The following is a 24172-nucleotide window of genomic DNA, read 5'->3' as shown; positions in this document are numbered from 1 at the left end:
CCTCCCAAGAATTTCTCTAACTATAAGATGGCCGCCTCAGTGTCACAGAGAACTTACGGAACAATAGCCTCTTGGATATTTCCCCAGATCTGTTTGCCAGCCATGACTATGGTGAGCTGTGTCGTCAGTTCTATCAAACAGCCTGCAGGATCACACTGGTGGAGACAAACTGAGTATTAATGGGCATGAATAATGGGTATCACCCAGATAAACTATATTCTACTACTATATAAATGCAAGAAAGGAGATCTTAAAACTTGTAAGAACAATATTTAATTTCCACATGGATTGCCAGATAAGCCACTCTCTTAGGAAGGCTGTTACAGAAGGGCTTTAAGTGTTTCAAGTGTGAGACAAAACACACACCAAAATGTAACAACCATATGAAGACAGAGTAATTCAGAGATGCTTCAGCAGGGCCTGTGTGCACCCCTCAGCCCCAGCAAGGTGAATCTTTTGCACTCAGTGAGCTCTCAGCACCAGATTTTTTTTAGGATCCATGGTGAGACCCACTGGTATTTCAGGAGAACTGGGACCAATAAAAGCTTTATGATTTTTCACTCTTGTGACAGACAGATTTTCACTGCTGGTGTTTCCCTGACTAGAAAGAGCAGGAAGAGTCATTGGAAGCCCCAGCATCAGCTTCAGGACAGCTGAGGTCCAGCTCAGTTTAGACCAAGCCTACAGTTGGAAATTTACAACTGTGCGGATTGAAGGAACAATCCATCTTAATTAAGAAAATCTTACCTCTTCATTTCGCCAGCGATTAAACATGTATGTGTAGCCACCTGGGTAACCAACAAACTTCCCTTTGAAGAAGGCCACGTAAAAGCAGGATGAATAGTAGTTGACAAACTGGAACAAAAACATTTTCATAGTGAGCCTGTTCTCATACTCCATATGAGTTCTGGGGATCTCTGTGAAACCAGAAAACAATAATTTTATGTTCCTTTATTCTCTTTAAAGGGCAGATTCACAAATATTCATCATGCCTTAAAAGAAAAAATAAAAAAAAAGGTTTTTTTAAAAAATATTTCAGCAGATGGAGTTCCTACTTTCAGACACCCTACCCATACTTCACAATACAACGTTTGATGCAGGCAGGCAAAGCAAACTCATATTTAAAACTTCTATACAATTTAATTTCCCCTTCTATGTCCTGTTCATTAGCACTTGTCTATCTCCAAATGTTACACTATTTTAGGAGAGCTGAGATGAATCTCAAGAAGGATCTCCTGTAGTATGAAAATTTCACTATTGGCAACACACAATTATTTTTTTCTTTGTGATAGAGAAGTATGTTACAATATTTTCTTCCCCAACATACTGTATGTGCATGTCATTAAAATCAACAGAAACTGCATGGTCCATGTGCCTCTGAAAGACGAGGCTAAGGCTCATAATGGGCAGAAGAATAGGGGAGAGTATGGGCATCTTGGAGTTACTGTACATCACCAAAACCTTTGCTCAGGATTTTGCTGCCTTTTGCTGCTCATTGTCTACCGCATTTATATTTTTGAAGGCAGCAGGAAGCCCTAAGCATAGTGTTATCAAATGTCCTGTTAAATGATAACATATAACCAATTCAAGTTGGGAAGTAGCATAAGAAAAAACACTACAGACATTCAAGTCCCTCTCTGTTGGTCAGAACTTTGGCAGGCTTGTTAAACTCATTTGCCTTATTGTAAAATTGTTTCATATAGCTGAGTAAACTGATGTTTCCAAGCTTGGTGTAAGTTTGCATGCCAGAAGAACATGAGGTACTTAATGGGAATCTGACATCAGAGTGTAAGACAGAGGAGGGAGCACTCAGGTAAGGCAGTCTGCCTGGCTTGAAGCTCCCTAAAATATGTTTATTTTCAGTGAGCTGTTAAAATATTGATGTGAGGCAAACAACGTTCAGAGCACCAGAGGCAGGTTATATCTGCTTGTCTTAACACCAAATATGGCCTAACCATTTCAAGGACTTCAAGAGTGAAAAAGTCTGGGCAGACACTCCTGACAGCCTGGGCCAGGCATAGCCACCTTGGCCACCTGAGGATGGCAGCAGTTCCCCCCACACCAGTGAACTGTTATGCTCCCCCTGTAACCCACAGCCCCAGGTACTGCTGCCACTTGAAAAATTAATCATCCACACTTGCAAATCAGCAAAATAACACTGCTGAGCCTTAACGCTTATAATTCTTGCTCCTCAAGAAAGAAAGATTAAAAAAAATTCTGATTTTCTGTTTGTTTCTGTGCTTGTTAGTGGCAATTTTAGTTACTACTTCTTTTGTTTCAGTTTGGTCTGATTCAGCCAAGAGAGATAAGCAATACAGATATGAGAGATAGTCCATGATAAATCAAAATAAACCAAATGTAACATCCATGTAAGTTTCTGCAAGGAACATCCTTCAACTCTTGACTCGACTTGCAAGATCTCACAAAAAAAAGATCAACCAACTCTTTTTATGACAAGTACACAAACTGCAAGTACCTAATACTTTCAGTTCCCCAAGTTCCCCACACTGAATATATTCTGCAATTATGTTTTTCTATAAAACACCTTCGGGAACTTCTAGATCTAAATCATTAGGGACAAATAAAATTAAATAAAATTGAAAAAAAAAAATATGTAAGAAGGCCTCTCAAGAGTGATATTTTCAGCATGCAAGCAGAAGTCGAACATAAAATACACTACAAAAGTAGTCACTCTTTCTGGGCCTCAGCTCTGGAGCAAGGGTACTGTTATCAATGGCTACTGCCACAATGACACATCTTGGCCACAGATTCTCATCCTGCTCAACCTCTGCCTTCCATCTTTGTAACTCTAAATCTGTACAGCCGGAGCTGAAGGAAACAATTCTCAGAAAGAAATGGAAAATGTACTGTCTCATCCCATCTTTTCCCCCAGACTAAGGGTCATGATTATTTAGTCTTTTTTGCTTGTAAAGATAGCTGTGATTTATTTTTTCAAATATATTTACAGGATTTCTAATTGAAAGACTACTAGTTCAAGACAGCCTGATCTTGCTTGATCAGCAAGATGACTCAAGATGATTTTTAACTATGTTCAGGTCTGTGATTTTCTCTGTAGACTAGTTCTAATATAAACAAGAACTATATGATGAGAAACTAGGTTATGAAAATTACTGAAATGCAGGGAAAAAGTTCAGTATGGCCGTGGATACACCTGAGTCATTGCTGTAAGATACTGTGAGCTACAGAGCTCTTACTGTGCCTGAGTTGAGAACAGCACAGAATACCTTGATGGTGTTCAATGGAATTTTCAATGACTCCTTCCAAGTTTTGCCTTCAAGTACCCCTGCTTAACTTACCCATATCAGTAATCCAGATGGCTATTCTCTCATAGAAGAAATTCAGTATCATGATGATGACAAAATTGAGGCAGGAGGCTGTGACTGAAGTTGCCAGCTGAGGGGTCAGTAAGCCACTGATGGGCTGCAGTGTCTGAGTGTTCTCCATGAGGCTGGCAAACGCAGCATACACTGCAAGGCGATACACAATCACAGCTATCATGCTGGCTATGATCAAGGACACCTGAGGAAAAGAGGGAGATTTGAAATACACTTGCAGCTGAGTACAGCTATACACTATAGCTGTATGCACACAGCTTTAAAAACAAGATTTAAACCATCATGCTTTATATTTTTAAAATTTTATTCTTCGTGGGTATGAGTTCAGCACCATGGAAATGGAAAGAAGGCAGGCAAAATAATTTGTTACATTATATACACTAAAACCAACAAAATTATTTTGTTAGCATAAGAAAAGCTGACAATCTAATACCGATATCTGAGAAAGTGCAGAGGAGTATAGACAGGAGATGGAAAGGACAAGTTAGATTAAACTGTCTGCTCTGAAACTCACTCTTCATTCATGTTGTGAATTCTTTTTTCTGTTTGCCTTTACTACAGTTTTTTCAGTATATCTGTTAACATCAAATAAGTCACAGAGCAAGTTATCCCCATGCCAAAATGCCCAAACAAATTGTTGGAGTCTGAGACACAGAAAGTGTGCCCTTGTCTCTGATGCCTGGCTCTGAGAGCCAAAAGAACACTGAAGTTCATATAACATGAAATTTATGGGCACGTTTTCATGGTCTTACATGAAAACAACTGTTAAAGTTAGATAGAAAAACTAAAAGTGTGAGTGTAGATTAGAGAGTTTTCTTAAGTCACTGGGTGAAAAAGTTAATTTAGAGTTTAAACTAGTTTAGAAAGCAGAATACAAGATGGAGGATTTAGGGTGTGGTCTCTTTTCCTTTCTTCTCCACGTTCTTCTTCTAGAGGTTTTTGGGTAGTAGTAAGTGATTGGATAGAGAATGCCGCAATGTAGCATGCAGATGATGGGTCATTGGGTCATTAAGAAAAATAATATACGTGTCTATTGTTAATTGGATAAAAATAGATATAAAGATGAAACAGCTGTGTGGTTTGGGGCCATTTTGTGCCTTCAAAGCCAAAGTGAGCCAAAAGGGAAGGATTAATTGAACTTGAGCAAAAAGTCTGGAAAAGTCTGCCAAGTTTTATGATAACATCCTAATAAACACGAGAAACAAGATCCTAATGAGCTCTGGAGTTTTCTTCCTGACCCAGAGAGCTGAGACAAATGGAACTCCCCATGAAGAAGTATTCTGAAGAAGACCAGCTCAGAAGAGACTGAGAAATCCAGGTGTGAGGAGAAGTGCAGGGGAAGTGCAGAAGAAGTGCAGCAGAATTAAAAAAAGAGATTGAAAAAGTTACACAAATTACTAATTAATGACAGATTTCCAGTGCCTTATTTAAAAAAAAAATCAGAATTTAAGTGCACCTTAAATGACAGCATGAAATCTTCAGAACAGTAATAAAAGCATGTGTTAACATCATGGTTAAAACCAATTCATGTTAATGTGATGATTAGTAATGATCAGCATCTCTGATATATGCTAAAATGATTCAAAAACATGCTCACCCAGAACAACACTGTAGCTCCTGAGATGCAGAATCGCACAGCCTGGCTAGTTAAAGGCAAATAAGGCTCCATCTCCTGAAACAGTCAAGGACAGCACAGTTCATGTTATTCTCACATCTTACTCCAACATGAAGCAGCACACAGAGCTCTCAGCAGCTGTGTGAAAAGTGCTCACATCCAAGGGAAACCATACAGAACCCTGCCCCTCTCTAATGGCAGACAGGACATAATTTTGAGTGTGCTAGGAGTTGGGGGAGCAGTGCAGGGCAAAAAGTTCAGGGCAGAAGCAGCCATAAAACTGCTATAAGTAAAGACAGTACCTGAAAAGAATGGTTAAAATTTTGCAAAATCAATCAGTAGCTAAAGGAAAAAGATCAACTTCCTGAGACAAGCAAGCCACAACTATTACCGTAGTGCTAGGTTAGCTGTCAAACAGCTGAGTCCACAACTGGACTCAAGTTTTATAAACTCTTCATGCCAAGATTCCTTAAATCTTGTCATTCGGATGTGCCAGTCTGCCAGACAGTGCTCTTCTCCAATCCTTCAATTTTATTTGTTTTTTTTTAGTTGAAGAAGTGGCTATGAACATAGCTGCCAAGCTCTACCACTGCATCAGGCAACTGGGTCTTAGCCATGCCAGTATTCCCAGACAACACATGAACAATTTTCAATGCTCATGTAAAGTTTTTGCAACTAATTCTAGTTCCTAAAATATCAGAGTACATATTTTATAAAAGAATCGTCTCTTTAAGAACTAATGCAAGTGGAAGAAGATCTAGTGAAAAATAACCTGAATTTGATAAATCTGTGGGACGAGGCACTGTAGAATGCTTAGACTTCTCTTGAGCAAAGTGGCACTGAGTACTAGAAATGGCTGCAATCCCAAATATAATAATAGGCAGTAATGTGCAATGACAGAGCCTAGTTTGAATCAAATGCTTCATCATTTATGTAAATTAGAATTATATTGTGATCATTAAACTCAGATTTTAGCAATGATCTAATTAGACAGTTTAGCACCATGAACAAGTATGTTACTGATAGCCTCAAGATCAGCAATTTAAGTTTCAGTACACTTAAAACTTTGAATCATGAATAATGATGAAATAATTTTCTGAGTGAAGCAAAACCAGCTGTGGGACATAAGAAGGTGATTGTCCTCTACCCACATAACCTTATTGGTTACTGCAGAATTAACTTATTTGAAACCACTGACCTTCCACATGTTCGGTATAGCACATGCTCTAACAGAAGGAAATTACAATACTATTACCTGTACAAGTTAGCTTACAATTGGGTACTGATAAGGATCACTGATAAACCCTGCTGCAAAAAAGCTTCTAAAAACCCCCAAGTCAGTAAATTGAATTGTCATAAAATAAAGGCTTGTATAGTCATTGAATTTTTATGGCAATTTTTAATGCATACTTAGAAAGTACAGAGGAGTGCGGTATCTCACACTGAGGTAAGAGAAGCGTATTACAGTCCATTTCTACTTCCTACCTAAATGAAGTTCACAAACCCTATCTCACCTAAGGGATCTGGATTAATTTGGAGAGAGTACAATCTTCTCCCTTAGGACAGATATACAAACATACCTTAGCCTTTGGCTGTGCCCTGGTACAGCTGATTAACCTCACCAGGATAAAGGTTTTGGTCCATTCTGTACACAAACACTGCTAACAGTCAGCCCACTACTGCACTGTCCTAACATGATCACCCTCTCTCCCAGAGCACACAAGTGCCAGCACTTGCCTGCTGGACAAAGCTCCCCCAGCTCTTGCCCTCAGCTGCAGCACAACCACAGCAGTCTGGCAGGGTTTGGGCCCTGTGCAGCCATGGAAGGGGGGGTTTGAGCCTGAGCATACACAGGGATGCAAATCAGTAAATAACACATAACTGGCAGGCATGTGCTTTCAGTTAGTAGAGCTAACTAATGAAAATTGATTTACCTGAACCTGCTCTCCTGAACATACAGAAATTAATACTTCAGCAGAGCTACACTCGTCACTGTCGAATCATGAAATGATTCACACAGATGCAGCTTGAAGTGTGATGAAAGAAGAAGGAAGTTTATTTTGTTCTTTCAGTATTTATAGGTTTTCAACAAAGACCAGGGATTGGATAGTCAGGTTACCACCTTCCCAACCACACTGGCCATGAGAGACATCCATCAAAAGGCATATCTTTAATGGAATGTATAAACACCTATGTTTATAGTTACTTTTCTGGGAAAGTAGCTAAAAATTATGAAAACAATATCGAAAGGCTTGATTCTCAGGGCGACACACTCTTAAACATAGTGTACTGCTATCAAAGAGTTCTGTGCAAGGTACACAGCACTAGTTGTAACAGCAGAATTAATGCAGTGTATGGAAGGGGAAAAACTCTCATGAAAAATAAGTATATGTATTTCCTAATGATTAAGAAGACAAGCCCTGAAAGACAGGGCTAGTGTTTATAGAATAAAGACTCTTCTCACGTTCTGGCTATGTTTCTATTTCTTTCTTAAAGATTGTGTTATCTAACTAGGATTAGCAACAATAAGCTCTTTATATGCAATTCTATAAAAGGGAAAAGATGATTTTAAAATATATCAAATGGGCTGGTCGATGTTGTGCTGGAATGCAACCAGCTGATCCCAAAATTTGTCAAATAACTACTACCTAAAATAATTTTAAATGAAAACAACTAATATAAATTATTTATATAGAGTATGCAACAGAGTTAAGTAGGGTCACTAATTGCATCTCAATTACATTTCAGAGAAAGGACTTCGGCAATTTTCACTCCTCTGGTGGTCCCCAAAGTGGTTGTGTATCAGAAGCAAAACCACAGCTAGACCAACTTACCACTTTAGATCATGATGCTTCTTCATATGTTGTGTAGGGATAAGAAAGAATGGTTTTAAAGGCACGAAAGTTTCAGTTACTGCTACCCTGAATTGTGAAAGATGCTGTAAAAGAACAGGTAAAAGCCATAAACTTTGCCCTTATTTTTCTGATCTAATATATCCACTTCCTTATTATGAAACTTTCATCATACAACTGAATTTGCACACACATCAATGCAGCATGTTCATACCTGAGTTATGGGATTCCTCTTCTTTCGGGTACATTTTGCTTCGTACTCAGGCCTCAGCTGAAGCTGTTGCTGTTCCTCTTCAAAATCAACCAAATCCCATTCATATTTCAGTCTTGCTTGCCGCCTTTTCCAAAACTCCAAGAAAAGCGTAACTACAATTTACAAAGGTAAAAACAGAGCCAAGGAAGAAGAGAACAAGTTCATGAACCAAGTTAAACATCTGCACTGGCTTCTTTTCTGTGGTTTATTATTTATCCTTTCAGTGTGACTCACTGATTTTTACTGACTACCTACTATAGTTCACAAATAAGATCACAATATGGATCCAGTGATTAATTGGCAAATTGAATTCCAGAAGTGGATGACAAGGAAGATGCCAAGACAAGATATGGGTATTTCCATGGTTATGGTCACCATGTTCAATTAACTACTCTGTGTATGCAAAAAGCAACACGGAATTAAGAAAAGAACTTGATAATTCCACAAATTGCTGTGTATAAACCTGTAACACATAAATAACTATTACAACAAATACACAGAACAGCTTTCAAATAATATGTTGAAATATTTCTGTTGCTTTTTGATGCTTGTTTGGTATCATGGTGTCCTAGGGTGACTTAATCATGCTGAATTGTATCCCCATTTGTCTGTTTAGCCCAGAAATAAGTTTTGTGCCTTTAAAACTAGATCTGAGAGCAGAAGGGGGGAGAAGGAGAAGCGGTTGAATGTCTGAGGCAGCTGTATTCAAAAACATAGAGATAAGAGCTTCACCATTCTCTCTCTCCCGGTGCATACTGTCAGTAGCATGGACAGGGAGCGGGAGAGAGCTCTCCTTTGCTTTTACTTATTATTTTTTTTTTTAGCTAGCTGAGGCAGAAAAGTTTCCCAGACTGTGGCTTTTCTTTTTTCCTGGAACTGTTCAAGCCTGCTCTGGACTGAAAAACTGGGTGCTCACACCTGTGGCCCACTGGGGACCAGGACACTGCATTTTCCAGCGCAGGAGGGACCGATAAGCGACTGAGCGAACTGAGCTATACTCCATGAAAAGGACTTTCTGAATCTGCCATCTCTTCAGAACAACAAGAGGTTCCATTGCTAAATATTATTAATTTTTCCATGTTTGTGAGTACTTTGCTTGTTAAATTAATGTTTTTCCACTTTTCTCAAAGAAGATTTATGTCTCCTGAACTGATGGGGAGAGAGGCTTCTTGAACTTGTTTTCTAGAGGAACCACTTTGGAGGTTTCCTCCCAGATTTGGAGGAAAAACATCAGGACACATGGTCATTTTAAAGACAGTGAACATCTGATGATTTTCATATGATCAAGAGTTGGGCTGGCCTAGAGAGAACTGATTTCATATATAAACAACTATAAAATTTATAATATTATATAACAGTTTTAGAGCTCTTTATAAACTACTTTAAAATGTAAACATTTTGTAATCTGATTGTTCTTATTTGAACTGGGGAAGTTTTATTGTTTAGACAAACAGAGCAAACCTTATCTTCTGCAGTTCTAAATTCTTTGGCTGGTTCTTCCTGAATGACTAATCCATGTCATGCAAATGCTAGTTCTTAGAAACCAGGAAAAGTTTAGTAAAACAGCCATACAACAAAAACCTTATTAGATTTAAAAAATAATTCTGTATGAAAGAAGTGAGTGGTTAGATCCTCTGATAAAAAAATACACAGGTTTCCTATTAGCACACAAGAATCTTTGTGAGTTAACGAAATATCTATAAACAAGTTGAAGATTTAATTATGACATTTCATACAAACAGTATAAAACAAGAGAACTGTATTTAAGAAAATAAAAAACAATAACTATGCTATCCCGAATTTATAAACCTTCATAGAGTTGAAGAAAAGAACACATATTCAACACAAAGTTTTTAGAAGTCTGGAAAAGTATCTAAGATTATAGAGGCCAGAAATCCACCTATTTCTACATCAGCAAAGCATACTAAAATGTATGAATTTCACTGGAGTAGAATTTCCTCATCCCAAAAGTACAGCTAATACAGTGGCAGTGATGGACCACCATCCATCCAGTGAAAGGAGACAAAGCTCCCCATTCCCTCACTGGGACACTGATGATGTGCAGGGCTGAACAGAGAGGACTCTTACATGACCTGCATAAGGTTGGACCCCTCTGGTCACGAAGGAAAGAATCAAATTTTAGCAGTTATGAGTACACAATGCTTATGATATTTTTATGGTATCCTGTGGACATGATTTTCTGAACCTGAGAGAATTTTCAAGCTCTCAGATGCTGACTGTTCCCAAGAGAAAGTCTTGGGAACCCATTCTTGCTCAAGGATTATTTGTGTAAATAAGGAATTACTTTCCCAAAACAAGGCACAGATGTTCTGAGCATGTTTTTTCTCTCTTATCCCACCAATGGGATGAGAGGGGTCTTGTTCCTTCTACCAATCAGGGTGACCTGATCAGAGAAGCTTATAAAAGGGTTGTCAAGACCCCGCAATAAAGGCTTTTTGCCTCAAGAAAGCAGCTGTGTGTGTGACTGATTTCTGGGGACCCTCGCTCAATATTTTATGTCCTCTAGCGACGTCTGGTGGCCTGAAACATGGGAGTCGGCATCGAAATCACGCAGCTGCGGGAAGGTAATACCTTCTTTTTCCTCCCCCACCCCCCCGGGGATTCTGAGTTTTTTCAGTCCAGACTGTGGGCTATTTTGCCTGCCATTTTTTCCTTTTGCTGGAGACTCCTCCAGTGAGCTGACAGCATGCTGATCGCTGCTCTAGCCCCAGAGGATGAGATTGTCCTGGATTTGTGGTTTGACATTCTCCACAGGCAGCATCTGGATATTCCTGAACCAGATATTAATGCTTTGTATTTATGGGGAAAATAAATGGATTTTTTCCAACTGCCACTGATGCACTGCTGAAAGATCCTTGGTGGAGCGTAGGTGACACCTTGTATCAGCTGGTGTTTACTGGCAAGGGTGAAGATGCGAAACTGCTCCTCCCTTGGAAGAAATTCATGTCTATTAGAAGCCGCGAGCTCCAGTGCCTCATCTCGCGATGTCTCAGACACAGGCCCTGACGGAGGAGATCCGTACGATCCAGAAACCGTTCTGCTGGACCGTGACTCACAGGAGGTGGCATCAAACTCAGACCAGGACTGCCTAGAGGGGATCTTTTCCCCAGCCCCATCCCTTTGCGACTCTAGCCTGGGGGTGGGTGCCCTTTTGTCCGAGTCCCACGGGACGGGTGACCGGCAGGAAGGGAACACGGGAGATTTGGCTTGCGACAGTCACTCCCCCCCACTCAGCGGGAGTCACCCTGCCCGGGGCTCGGGGAACCGCGGGATGAAGGAAAACACAGTATCCCCCGGGCGTTTCCCACGGTGGAGGGAGCAAAGCTGGCTCCCGCTCCGGCTGGCGCAGTCGGAACACTAATTGATTTAATGTCTGAAGGAGATGGGGTCAGCTCTGCACTCACACGGGGGATAGCGCGCTTCCGGCTGCCGCCGCGGCCGCGGCAGCAGGGACCAGTGGGAAGGTCTACGCACGCAGGGCTGGGGGAAACACGGCCGGCCCCGGTCCAGCCGTGAAAACTGCAGGAGCTTGTCCGACGCTGCTGCAGTCCCCTGTGACAGCTTGCCGCCCCCGCCCCCACCGCCTCGGGCGGGGGACGACGGCGCGAGCGACGCTGCTGGGCACACAAGTGGCGCAGGCAGCACAATGGCCGCTGCGGCCGACACAGGTCCGCTGTTGGAATCGGGTTCGCCCGCGGGGCCCGCGGCCAGCGCGGTGGCGGCGGGGGCTGTCAGGAGTGGCGCCGCCCACAGAGGCGGCTCTCAGAGACCGCCCTTCACCCCCCACCGCGGGCAGGGCTCAGACGCCAGACCTGCCTCGGATCCGGTGGGGGACGCCCCAGTTGGTGCCACGGGTGTCGGGGCAGGTGCATCTGAGGCACCCTTGTTTACCACAGGGGCTCGCGGTGACACTGGCTCGTCGGGGCGAGTGTCTGTTCGGAGTGGAGGACGCTGAGAAGGCCCACACTCCAGTGCCCATTGGACACTTCCCCCATGCCAGGTCACAGTCCGTCCCAGAGATCCCAGACAGTTTTGATACAAGGTAAATGAGAAAGCCTTGGAGATGGAGGATTGGGAATTCCTTGAAAGGTGTAGGGGAATTGGAGAGACTTCCCTTAATTTTTCAGATTCTGCCAGGAACAGACAGTCTGGTACAGGAGAAGCAAGCTCCAGCTGGGTGCCTGTCTCTGCTCCTGTGACGTCTAATGGGCAGGATCACAGAGATGCTGTGACCTCGCAAGGAGGTCTACAGGCTTTTCCTGTGGTAAAGGGAAATCCTCGAACAGGGCTGCCTAACACACACCAAGTCCTATCCACTAAAACTGTGTTGGGCATTAGAGACAAGGTGACACAATATGGCCTGGGGTCTCAGGAGGTAATGCACATGATTCACGTTCTTCATTCTAAGCCACTGGTACCATATGACATTAGGCACCTCAGATGTTGTTTCAGCCTGTTCAGTTTGAAGTCTTTGAAGCTAATTGGAGTCAGCTGGCCACACAGGTAGCTGGATGGAATAGTCAGTTGTCTCACCATGACCCTAGGTATGGGGTTGGAACAGATCTATTGACGGGGATTGGGAATTTTTCTGATCCTGATTTCCAGGTTACATTCCACCCGCAGATGCTATATCAATGCCAGAAAACAGGCTTTGCAGTTCTGCTGAAAACCATAGAACTGTGAGCTCCAAAGCAGAAGTTTGCTACTATAGTCCAAGGGGCTAAGAAGCCGTACATGTAGTTTGTTGAAAAACCCTCTGCATCTGTGGAGAAGCAGGTGGATGAACCTGAATTGAGAAAGCTACTGGTTGCACAGCTGGCAAGAAGCAATGACAGTGATTACTGTATGAGGGTGATAAAGGCTCTCCCAGGTGATCCGTCCTTAGCACAGATGGTGCACACTTGTGCTAACATTGGCACCACAGATTATAAGATGGCTGCCTTGGCTACTGCCTTACGAGCATCCTCAAAAGGGCCAAAAGGTAAGCAGCAGAAGCAGGTGACAGCACAAGCCACCAAAAAGCAGGGAAAACAGAAGCAGAAAGGGAAAGCTCTCTCATTTCTGTGCACTCGGTGTGGAAAGCCAAACCACTATGCAGAGGCTTGCACAGCAAAGTTTGATGTTAAAGGCCAGCCTTTGCCAGATTCGGGAAATGCAAAGCTGAGCATGTTGGGGAAACGCAAAGCTGAGTGCATTGGGGAAACACGCTCGGACATAAGCTTTTCCCCACATCCTGAAGCTGATACAGGCTTGCTTAGCCAGCTCATGGCCAGCACCTGTGGCTCGGCTGGACTTGATGTCTGCACAGCAGCAACAGTAGTCCTGAGCTCTTGCAAAGTGCATAGAGTTCCTCTGGATGCCTATGGACCCCTGTGGGAGGGAAGAAGTGCTCTCCTAATAGGAAGATCGAATGCTACCCTTCAGGGCATCATTGTGCATCTGGGACTTATTGATGCTGATTATTCGGGACAGATTTGTGCTATGGTTTCCACTCCCACCTCTCCCATCACTATCTACGGATGCTAAATATGAGCAAAAGCAGGAAGCACAGTGCCTGTGGAAAAGCAGGCCGCATAATTTTCTCAGTCTCGCCTGTGAAAGTGGCCTGGGAAATCATAAGGAGGAATTAAAGCAATCCTCAGAGATAGAACACAGCCTTGCAGGTGCTGTTTGTCAGTTTCTTGTTTTCTTGCAAGAGAAGGTCAAGGGGTGGTGTACCCCACTGACCAATGATGGTAATATGTTAGTTCACTAACCAATAAGAGTTTTACCTTTCTGTACTTTCATGTATCAGTCTATAAAAGGAGATCTGAGGTAATAAACCTTGCTCTCCTGTACAACTCACAAGAGAGTCTGTGACGTGCTTCTCACTCTTCCCTATAGTGCGACAACTATCCCCGAAAAAACATGCATTGCTCAACTTGTGCCTTTCAAGTCTTCAGTTTCTAGGACTGTGGACTGGTGTCGAGGGGATGGCTGCTTTGGATCGACTGGACCACCTCAGATACACTGTGCTGCAACCCTGACCAATAGAAGGCCTGAGATGTGGTGTACCCTGTGCCCTCCTGGTGCCACCCCGCCGGAGATCCACCTATGTCGCCATGAAAATTAAACCTTCTGATCTTGTTTTCATAGTTTTAGTTACTTTCCCAGGAAAGTAACTATAAACATAAGTGTTTACACATTCCTTCTAAGAAATGTCTTTGATGGATGTTTCACTTAACCAGTGTGATTGGGAAGGTGGTAACTTAGTTATCCAATCCCTGGTCATTGTCAAGAATCTATAAATACTGGAGTCAGAAAATAAAGTTATTTCTTTTCCTGTCATACCATTGAGATGTGTCCATGTGAATCATTACGTGTCCTTTAGCAACACACCTACAAGCTCTGATCAACACGGGTGCCTACATAACCATCCCGTCCTCCTCTGCAGGGCCTCTGCAGTGGCCTCTGGATCCTGTGGAGTCGCCTGTCACAGGATTGGGTGGAACAGCCCAATATTTCAACAGCCAGCGGCCTGTGCAGATCATGAACTCAGAGGGACAATCTGCTAGAGTTCGGACTTATGTCACCACAGCTATTGCTAACCTCTGGGGGTGGGATGTACTGGCAGCTTTGGGGGTTTGGATCAGGACAGATTTTTGAAGGGGGCCACTGCAGTGAAGGGCACGCCGTGCCCCACACCTCCTTTACTGGGGCAGGGGGACAAACCCATCTGGGAAATCCAGTGGTCCCTCCAAAAAGAAAATGTAGTCGCCCTTCCAGATTTGGTTCAAGAGCAAGGTACAAACTATACCAATCTGCCAAGTTCCATAGCAGAAGGTAATGCCAGGGCTGAAAAGTTGGCTAACCTTGCACTGGTAGCACCTCAGCCTGATGTACTAGCACAAGCCAAAGCACTGCATGAATTCTTTCATCAAAATGTACATACATTGCAAAAACAGTTTCAGTTGACTCCAACTGAGGCCAGTGACATTGTCAATTCCTGTGATGATTGTTACACGCTTGCTCCTCCTATACTGGTGGGCATAAACCCTATGGGTCTCAAGGCCTTGGAAATTTGGCAAACAGATGTTACCCAAATTGCTGAATTCAGCAGGGTAAAGTATTTGCATGTGTCTATTGACACTTCCTCCTCTGCAATGTGGGCTTCTGCTCACACTGAAGAAAAAACCATGCAATGTCATTGCCCATTGGAGGCAGGGTTTTGCTGTGTTAGCAATACCTTCTACTGTGAAAACCGATAATGGCCCTGCTTACGCCTCACAGAAAGTGCAGCAGTTTATGCAGATGTGAGGTGTTTCACACAAATTCAGCATTCTGCATCCTCCAACTGGCCAAGCCATTGTTGAACGTGCTCATGGTACTCTGAAGCAGGTTCTTCAAAAACAAAAACAAGGAATGCAGGGTGAAACCCCACAAAGTTGATTGGCAAAAATTCTGTATATGGCCAATCACCTTATGGTGCTGCAGAATTCAAATAACCCTGTCATCTTAAACCATCACCTTTCTTTGCAGGCTTCAGGCGAGACGCATCAGCCCTGAGTGAATGTTCAGGTGCGAAATTTGACTACCAAGCAGTGGGAAGGCCCGTTTGAACTTATTGCTTCGGGTCATGAGTATGTGTGTGTATCCACAGATACTGGGGTACACTGGGTACCTACAAAGCATGTCCATCCTGGCCTGCAATCCCAAAGGCAGAACCGAGCTAACAGGAAAACCACAAGCCGTGACCAGGAGGAAGATCATCAAGTGGAGGAACCTTTGAGTGATGACACAGATGCAGAAGATGAGTGTGGTCACTCGGATGGTCCCTCTAAGCAGGCATCTTGCTTATTTTTCTTTTTTTTTTTTCTTTTTTGATTTAAAAAAAAAAAAGAGATAGATGTGGGCATGATTTTCTGAACCTGAGAGAATTTTCAAGCTCTCAGATGCTGACTGTTCCCAAGAGAAAGTCTTGGGAACCCATTCTTGCTCAAGGATTATTTGTGTAAATAAGGAATTACTTTCCCAAAACAAGGCACAGATGTTCTGAGCATGTTTTTTCTCTCTTATCCCACCAATGGGATGAGAGGGGTCTTGTTCCTTCTACCAATCAGGGTGACCTGATCAGAGAAGCTTATAAAAGGGTTGTCAAGACCCCGCAATAAAGGCTTTTTGCCTCAAGAAAGCAGCTGTGTGTGTGACTGATTTCTGGGGACCCTCGCTCAATATTTTATGTCCTCTAGCGACGTCTGGTGGCCTGAAACATGGGAGTCGGCATCGAAATCACGCAGCTGCGGGAAGGTAATACCTTCTTTTTCCTCCCCCACCCCCCCGGGGATTCTGAGTTTTTTCAGTCCAGACTGTGGGCTATTTTGCCTGCCATTTTTTCCTTTTGCTGGAGACTCCTCCAGTGAGCTGACAGCATGCTGATCGCTGCTCTAGCCCCAGAGGATGAGATTGTCCTGGATTTGTGGTTTGACATTCTCCACAGGCAGCATCTGGATATTCCTGAACCAGATATTAATGCTTTGTATTTATGGGGAAAATAAATGGATTTTTTCCAACTGCCACTGATGCACTGCTGAAAGATCCTTGGTGGAGCGTAGGTGACACCTTGTATCGGCTTGTCTTGTTCCTTCTACCAATCAGGGTGACCTGATCAGAGAAGCTTATAAAAGGGTTGTCAAGACCCCGCAATAAAGGCTTTTTGCCTCACGAAAGCAGCTGTGTGACTGATTTCTGGGGACCCTCGCTCAATAGTTCATGTCCTCTAGTGTCAGTATCCAAGATGTCTGCTTGGGCTTTTTAAATCTTCATTCTTCTGTAACTTTAAATTAATTTCACTCATTTGTCACTTCTGCATCTGAGGCAGGATACTAAAGTGAAGCCATTATTTCCCTTCTTCCCACTTCCAGTGTCCCTCAGTAGCTTTGCCAAGATCTCCTTCCTGCTGAACATAAAACTTATCAAACGTACTCACCCCATATACCCATGAAAATGGCAAAAAAAAGAGTTGCCACGTTGTCAAACAGATGGGAATACTGCAACAGAATACCCAGGAACAGGTCAGTACCAAGACAGTTTTCAGGATGAACAAAAATGACAAGTGGCTGCAGAACCAAATACAAACCTGTGAGGACTCGCAGGTGGTATTTAGTCTCCAGTATTCACAGTCTCGGTCACAAAGTGGGCACATGATAATCTCTCCTCCAATTGCAGGGTCACAGATTTCTTTGCTAAGGAGGAAAACATTGTAAAGTATCTGTTTCCACAGCATCTTAAATGCTATTATATGAAATTTTATTTAAAAAATAAATAGGAGCTTGATTTGTTCAAAGCTCAATATTTGCAGCTTTACAGCAAAGATGCCACATCTTGTCACAGTCACTGCTGTTAACCATTGATTGGTTAGGGCAAGCCAAGAGTGAAGCAGCTGCTAAAAGGAGTAGAACTAACAGTTCCATCAGAATGGGTTTTTTGGCTCTACCAGAAATAAATCAGGAGTCTGTCAGGAGCTGTACTGCACATGCACTGCTTTCAGGCAAGATATAAACCATGCTTCTCACCAGGTTAGCAATGATATCAAAACACCTTTTCTAAAAGCAGAGAGACCACTTCAGCTTTGACAGCTGCAGTAAAACTTGCTACTTCAATTTAATGACAGGAAAAATTTAGAATCCTAAGAATCCTATGATAGTCCTTTGGTATCCAGAGAAATCTCAATATGTATAACAGTATTCCCAGATGAATTCCTAACCTAGCTAAAACACAAGTCTCAAAACTACATTACTCAACAGAATAGATTAGAATTTTAACTTGTTAGTCATCTTTTATGGCTAAAACTCAAAATTTTATGGAAGCCTACTTATAGAAAGCAGTCAGCAACAAAAAGTCAACTCTCTTTTCCTCTCCCCACCCTGAATCCCTGAATACAATAAATGTATGGACTTCTGATAAAACAAACACTATGCTTATTTAAATAAACCCACCAAACTGTGGCTTCTAAGATACTGGATCCCAATTTGATTGGAGAACACTGCTGTTGTGTTTTACTCATGCTTTTGGTTAGTACAAATAATGAATTACACAAAAAGATCAGACTGCTCTGCAAGATAGATTAAATAGAGGAGCTTAAGGCAACAATAAACACTTAAACAATTTTGAGAGATCTAAGGGGTGTTCTTAGGACTTCATGTATTGCAGCTTCTCCAATACAGAAAGATATGGTCTGTTGGGAAGGTAGAATTAGAAAGAAATTATAAATATGATTTTGTAGCCAGAAAGGCTAAGGAAGAAATACAAATGATAGCACGGTTTGAATAATTCAAAGAAACCAACCGGGCTGGTATGCCAGAACGCATTCTTTCCTGCAATAAAACCAAGCTGAGACCCCTCATCCCAGCCTTATAAGGAAAGGTCTGAAGGACCCTGAGATAACTAAAAATATGCAAAAATAGCGATTTCTATAGGTTGTACACAAATGTTACTATATTAGTATACTTAGAAAGATTGGTTAGTTAAGGAATAGAATATTCAAAGGTATAGGTTATATAAGTAGTGGTATAGAAGAGCTCGGTCTCTTTTTTCCCGTCTCTCTCTTTTTTTTCTCTCTTTTTTTTTTCTCTTGCTTGCTCTTTTTTCCGTCTCTTGCTCTCTCTCTCTACCTCTCTACCCCACGCCCTGAAATAAACTTCTAACACTTAACTCGATTATAGAGGTCTTTGCCGTGTCTCTGACCGTCCCCAGAAAGCGTCTCCTACAATGGTCAATAAAATACTGCTTTTCACCTACAAGTTGAGTCTTACTAATTGATAGCCACAAGCTCTGCATTAGTGGTCCACCACCTTTTCAGTCAATAACGACAGCTTTAAAAGCTTGTTACCTGTTGAGTAACAGTACGAATGATTTTTTTTTTTTTCAAGAATAAAATTTTCACATTGCTTAGCTTTTGCCCAGGAGATTTTGAACGTTACACTTACCTGCTCATATTTTCATCCATTGTAAACAATCCATAGAGAAAACAGATTAAACCAACAACTGCTGCAAGGAACAACATCTCTGTGTAAAATCCTAGCCAGGCAAAATAGATTCCAATCTTCTCACCATAGTATTTTCTGAATAAGAAGAAAATGCAGTTAACAAGAACACTTTTTAAAGCAGAAATTTAAAACTAGAGCAAATAGAGCAAAAAAGCTAATAGAGTAAAAAGAGTAATAGAGCAAACTGGCCAGAGTAAAAGTGAAATACTTGGCAAAATTCTCTTTAAACAGAAGAGTAAAGGCATTGAAGTACTGTGGAAAATGAGGTCTGAAGCTGGCCATGAGAAGTTACTCAAGCTGCATGAACAAGGTGAATGATCAGGATATATGGCCTCTTTTGTTACTTTTTTCTTCCTAGTAGAAACTAACTTTAAAATCACTCTTTTCTTTTTTCTACATGATAGTGTAAGTGAAGATTTGCTTCCTGATTTTTCCAAGGAGTTATGCAAATGAAACAGTACAACAGTTCTGACTATGTGGTTAAAACAAATAGGCAATCCACAGAAATACAACCACCTGTGTTACAAACAAAGAGCTGTAACCTGTGAACAAGGCAACATTCTGTTGTATCACATCAGCTGAATCAGAGATCTTAAGTGAGCTTAAATCTGGGGTTAGAACTGAAACTCAAGCTTCCAAACTGATTTTATCAGTATTTTTTCAAGTCTGTGTTGAAATTTCAACATTTCAAACAAATCTTTAACACTTTTTTGCAGAGATTGATTTAAAAATCTGAGATATTTTATGTATGTGTTTCTTACATCAAGTCCTCCTGGCCCCAGGAAGACTGGCTAGATGGAAAGATGCTTGATTTGAGATAAAGCATTTTTCTACTTCTCAGTAGAAAGTTGTGTCATGTCCTCCCAGGACACAGTGCACAATTAATATCCAGTTCTCACTGGATATTAAAAGTGGTAAAGACTTCTTAGCAGGATCACGTTACAAATGAATATACACCGTATTACAGTGAAAAGCAAGGAAACATAACCCACAGACAGTATTTCACCTGATAAGGTCCAAAGGCTGCTCTTTGTAGAAGCGCAAGAAGCGGGCCCACTCCATGTAGAGTGTGTACCTCTCACTGTCACAGTTTGGGTCACTTGCCTTTTTCCAGTACTGGCACTGTGAGTAAATCAGAGTAAGGGGAAAACAGCTCATTGACAGGCTCAAATACTACATTGAAAAAGACAAACAGGAATGATGATGCACCCACACTGTGGTGTTGGTCATTATCAGGTATCTTAACTGTCAAATACTAAGAAAATTTTGGAATTTCATCACTTTCCTAGAAATTAAACACTGTAAAATAACCACAGTTTGTGACAGCTTTTGTAATTTTACTTTGTGCCACAGAACTCTACTTCTAGAAATATTTGGCTACATCAATTATTCACTTCATGATCTTGGTTTTCCTTTTTTTCCTTTTTTTCTGAATGCCTTTCAGTCACAAAGAACAGCATGAAAATCAGTTTCTAAACAGGAAGCAACCAATGGAAGTTTAAGCAACCTGAAGCTTGCATTTTGGAAGTATTCTGAAAGATTAAATAATTATTTTTAGACAAAGATTTTTGAGTCTGTCTCACAAGTTTTAGAATTTTTTTCATAAGATTTCTTAGCATTTAAAGTCGATTGTAGTTGTATAGAAGAGATTCTTGCTTTTTACTGTCTGTGGTTTTGGTAGTCCCAACAGTATGAAGTACTTCCCTGCCTAGACTAGCATTCTAGATCCTAATCAGCCAAACTTTCCTCCTGAAAACCTAAGGAATGTCCATTCACTCATTTAATTTTATTTTCCAAGGAAAATAAAATATTTTCAAACATTTAAAAATATAAGTCCATATACAGTAGTTAAATATGTCTTATGGTAGAATTCAGAGATATAAATAAGCAACTCAAGTTCACTAAAGCATAGTGACATCTGAAATAACCATTAAAAACATGGAGAGAATTTAAGATTTAAGCAAAAGAATAAAACACAACATTTAGGAGGAAAAAAAATTTAAGCGAAAAAACCCATTTAAAACACTGCAACCCATCTCTCTTTTGTTTTCTCCGTGGAATTCCAGGACTAAATCCATATGTGTCATATTAAAAACTGATCTTACAGCAAAACTAAATACAATATTTACTATCGTTACCACATTTCCAGTACTACAGTATTTGCACCCCAAAGCTCACTGAGAGATGGCCAAGTCACCATTTCACACTGAACTGCAGGATTCAGGCAACATACCTGACTTCAGTCCCAAAATGATACGATCCCAAGAGTTTTTCTCTAACTGCAGGTAGTGTGCACTACAGTGTAACTACAGTGTGTGTGTACAAAGCCTATACACACACACTGCTTAATGTACGGATCTGCAGTAGGTATTAATTCCTTGTTATAATCTAAGGTACTACTGCATGGTCTGTGTGACCAACATTACAGGAATATGATGGAATAAGTCTCTAAAGAAATGATGTGACTGACAAGTATTCTAAAATCTCATCCACAGGAAGAAACATTTCAGCACATAAAAGCCAGATAGTAGGGCTGACAGGTATGTCTTGTGTGTTATAAATCAGAATCAATTACTGGGACAAATTGCAAGGTTTGAATATATTTTCGTATCTCCTGGAACGGCAAATGTCACAGTAGGTAAAACAGTGCAAACACTGCGAAATGCTCAAGGGAGCAGAAAGCTGAAATACTTACATCATGAAGAGGATATGCAGCTGTATAGGTGCCATTGTTTAGTAGTCTCTTAATCCCAAATTTTTTCTTCCCTTCTTCTGTTCCATATGGGCAACGTGTAAGAATATAATTAACCTGAGATGCAAGGACGAGAATTTCAGACCTTTCCTATTTTAAGGCCATTTAATAGCAACCTATAATGGTGTGCACTGTGTAGAATCTGCACGAAGAACATGCAAAAGCAAAAAGTATTTCTTCAGAAGGCCTAATCCCATATAAGAACAAAGGGGGCACAATTGCCTTGTAGACATCCAGAAGATCAGTTCCAACAATTATTCCATATTTCTAAGCAAGATGCACAGGTACCCAGGCCTCTCTGTGCTTACCTTAGTTTCTATACCTAGTCCTTCCTTACATGAATATTCTGATGGGGCCGTGTAAACCTACATGTAAACAAACACAAGTAGCCAAATTCACATACGTACTATTCTATTTCTCATGGATGGTGAGAAGAAAGTGCTCTCATCATTAATGAGGTACAGCTCCTGCTTGTCCTTGCTGAATGGTGCCGTGAAGTAATCTGGTTCAGGGTGCATCACCTTCTCAGGCAGTCTGAGTGGGAAAAGCACACAGTCCAGGGGGTTCTCCACCCTGGGGGTAATGTCATTTTCCCTGATAGGAACTTTAATGTTCAGCACTTCTGCATATGTGATCAGAACCTCCCATGGCGCATGGATCTTCACAAAAAAAATCTTGCCATCTTCAGATTCCTGTTCCAGAAGAGTTAAATCAGACATTAGACCCAACTGTGTTTTATTGCAAGATTTATGGGAATATTTTTCATATAAAATGTATTACCTTTTACATATGTTTAAATGATTTAAAATCAAAGGAGGGGGAATAAAGGACTTTCTGTATGTGTATACATATATTTACTGAAAAGCTTATCTGATGGTGGATGGCTGTTCATAGAAACAATCTTTGCAGTACTAAAAGTTCCCAAAGGCTTTTCAAACTATATTAGTCTCTGTTACAGATGGGTAATGCGATGGTTGGCTCTCTCAATTAAGGGATGAATATTATGTGTCTATTAAGAGAAGCTTTACTGATGTATAGTTATGTTATTGTGATTTGTTCTCCCCATAGTTCTCTTTCCCCTCCCCTTTTGTAAGGCTAGACAGCCTTCATAGTTGGGGCATTTGGGAAGAGGGCAGGCTTGTTACTAGGAGGCGTGGCACGGCAACACCTGCCCTCCAGTCAAGTTGCAAGAAAGCAGTCTTCACCAACAGACAGCAAAGAAGAGTTGACTGACAGACTTTGTGAGGGCCAGGGTTGCCTGATGTAATCCCAGGGCTATAAAAAGGGGACCAGCCATTTTGTAGACAAGTGTACAGCAGATAGCCATATGCTTCCGGCACTGTGTCTCCTTCCTTATTGAGTACTTCTGTTGTATTTTGTAAAGGTTTAATAAACCTTTGAAATTTTAAAAGTGAGCATTGTTTCTTACAATCTCATACACTGAAGCCTGAAAATTCTCATGACATTGGAAACATGAAGAATAATCCTGTCATAGGCCTCATGTAACATGTATGTTCTTCTAGTGTTGCTCTGCATTCACAGTAGAAGTTAGCAATCAGAAGGGTTTTTAATGCTGCTCAATGAATTCCCTATCTATGGATGTTACAGAGTCTGAACTTCATCAAGAGTTATTTTACTCAACTCAGCCTCTGGCACACTGACTGCATCAGTCAAAATCGCATGTTCTCTAGTTATTACACCAAACAGTACCACTAATCAAATATCCTGAAGTTATTACAGGGTCCTTCCTCATAATTACAATATCCAGTGAGCACAACTAATCCATTCTTTGCCTTCCAAACTTGTTACTCATTTCCAGGTGGGATTAAAATCAGCTGTAAGCATACTTCCCATTTATGTGGATTTAAATCAAATCACAGCTATTTTGCCTTGTTCTCGTTATGAAAGCAAAGGCTTTGTTTTTGTTATGAAACCAAAAGTAAAAGCTTCCTCTTGAATCAAAATTATTCTGCTTCCACAATTCTTATCAATGTATCTGGAAAAAGCACTCAAATTAACACATAACCTTGTTTCCCCTAAATTAGTCACACTACACTGAAATCCACAAGTATAATTTATAATTTTTCTCAAAGAAAGAAAGTGGTTTATTAATTTCTGGATCTATTATTTTGGTCCTAATTTTTCTTCTTTTTTACCTTCTTATCTTCTGTTTCTAGCTCCAAACCAGCCTTTTGCAGGTTGCTCTCAAATTCTTTTCTCCTTTCCTGAAGAGAAACAAAGACACTTAAGTAACTGATGAAGTTAGCTATTAATTGATCACTCACCGATGACTCACTGG

The 24172-nt window shown here is 41.1% G+C and overlaps 1 protein-coding gene across 14 annotated transcripts in view; it reads right to left on the bottom strand.

Moving 5' to 3' along the window:
• ANO5 (anoctamin 5) overlaps nt 1–24172 on the bottom strand; it is a 74495-nt gene that overhangs the window by 11351 nt on the left and 38972 nt on the right. For all 14 annotated transcript variants that reach the window (XM_086894138.1, XM_086894136.1, XM_086894133.1 and 11 more), the window contains 12 exons: nt 24030–24098; nt 22281–22565; nt 21817–21930; nt 20128–20243; nt 19062–19196; nt 17213–17318; nt 17063–17123; nt 8038–8189; nt 4954–5028; nt 3318–3540; nt 748–917; nt 58–155 (listed from right to left, as the gene is read on the bottom strand). In XM_086894138.1, the coding sequence (XP_086750264.1) occupies nt 58–155; nt 748–917; nt 3318–3540; nt 4954–5028; nt 8038–8189; nt 17063–17123; nt 17213–17318; nt 19062–19196; nt 20128–20243; nt 21817–21930; nt 22281–22565; nt 24030–24098 (1604 nt within the window). The remainder of the gene's footprint in view (nt 1–57; nt 156–747; nt 918–3317; nt 3541–4953; nt 5029–8037; nt 8190–17062; nt 17124–17212; nt 17319–19061; nt 19197–20127; nt 20244–21816; nt 21931–22280; nt 22566–24029; nt 24099–24172) is intronic.

Source organism: Cyanistes caeruleus, chromosome 6 (assembly GCF_971803275.1).
Source record: "Cyanistes caeruleus chromosome 6, bCyaCae1.hap1.1, whole genome shotgun sequence".
NCBI classification, from domain to species: domain Eukaryota; kingdom Metazoa; phylum Chordata; class Aves; order Passeriformes; family Paridae; genus Cyanistes; species Cyanistes caeruleus.
This window is presented reverse-complemented; position numbering and strand designations above follow the sequence as displayed.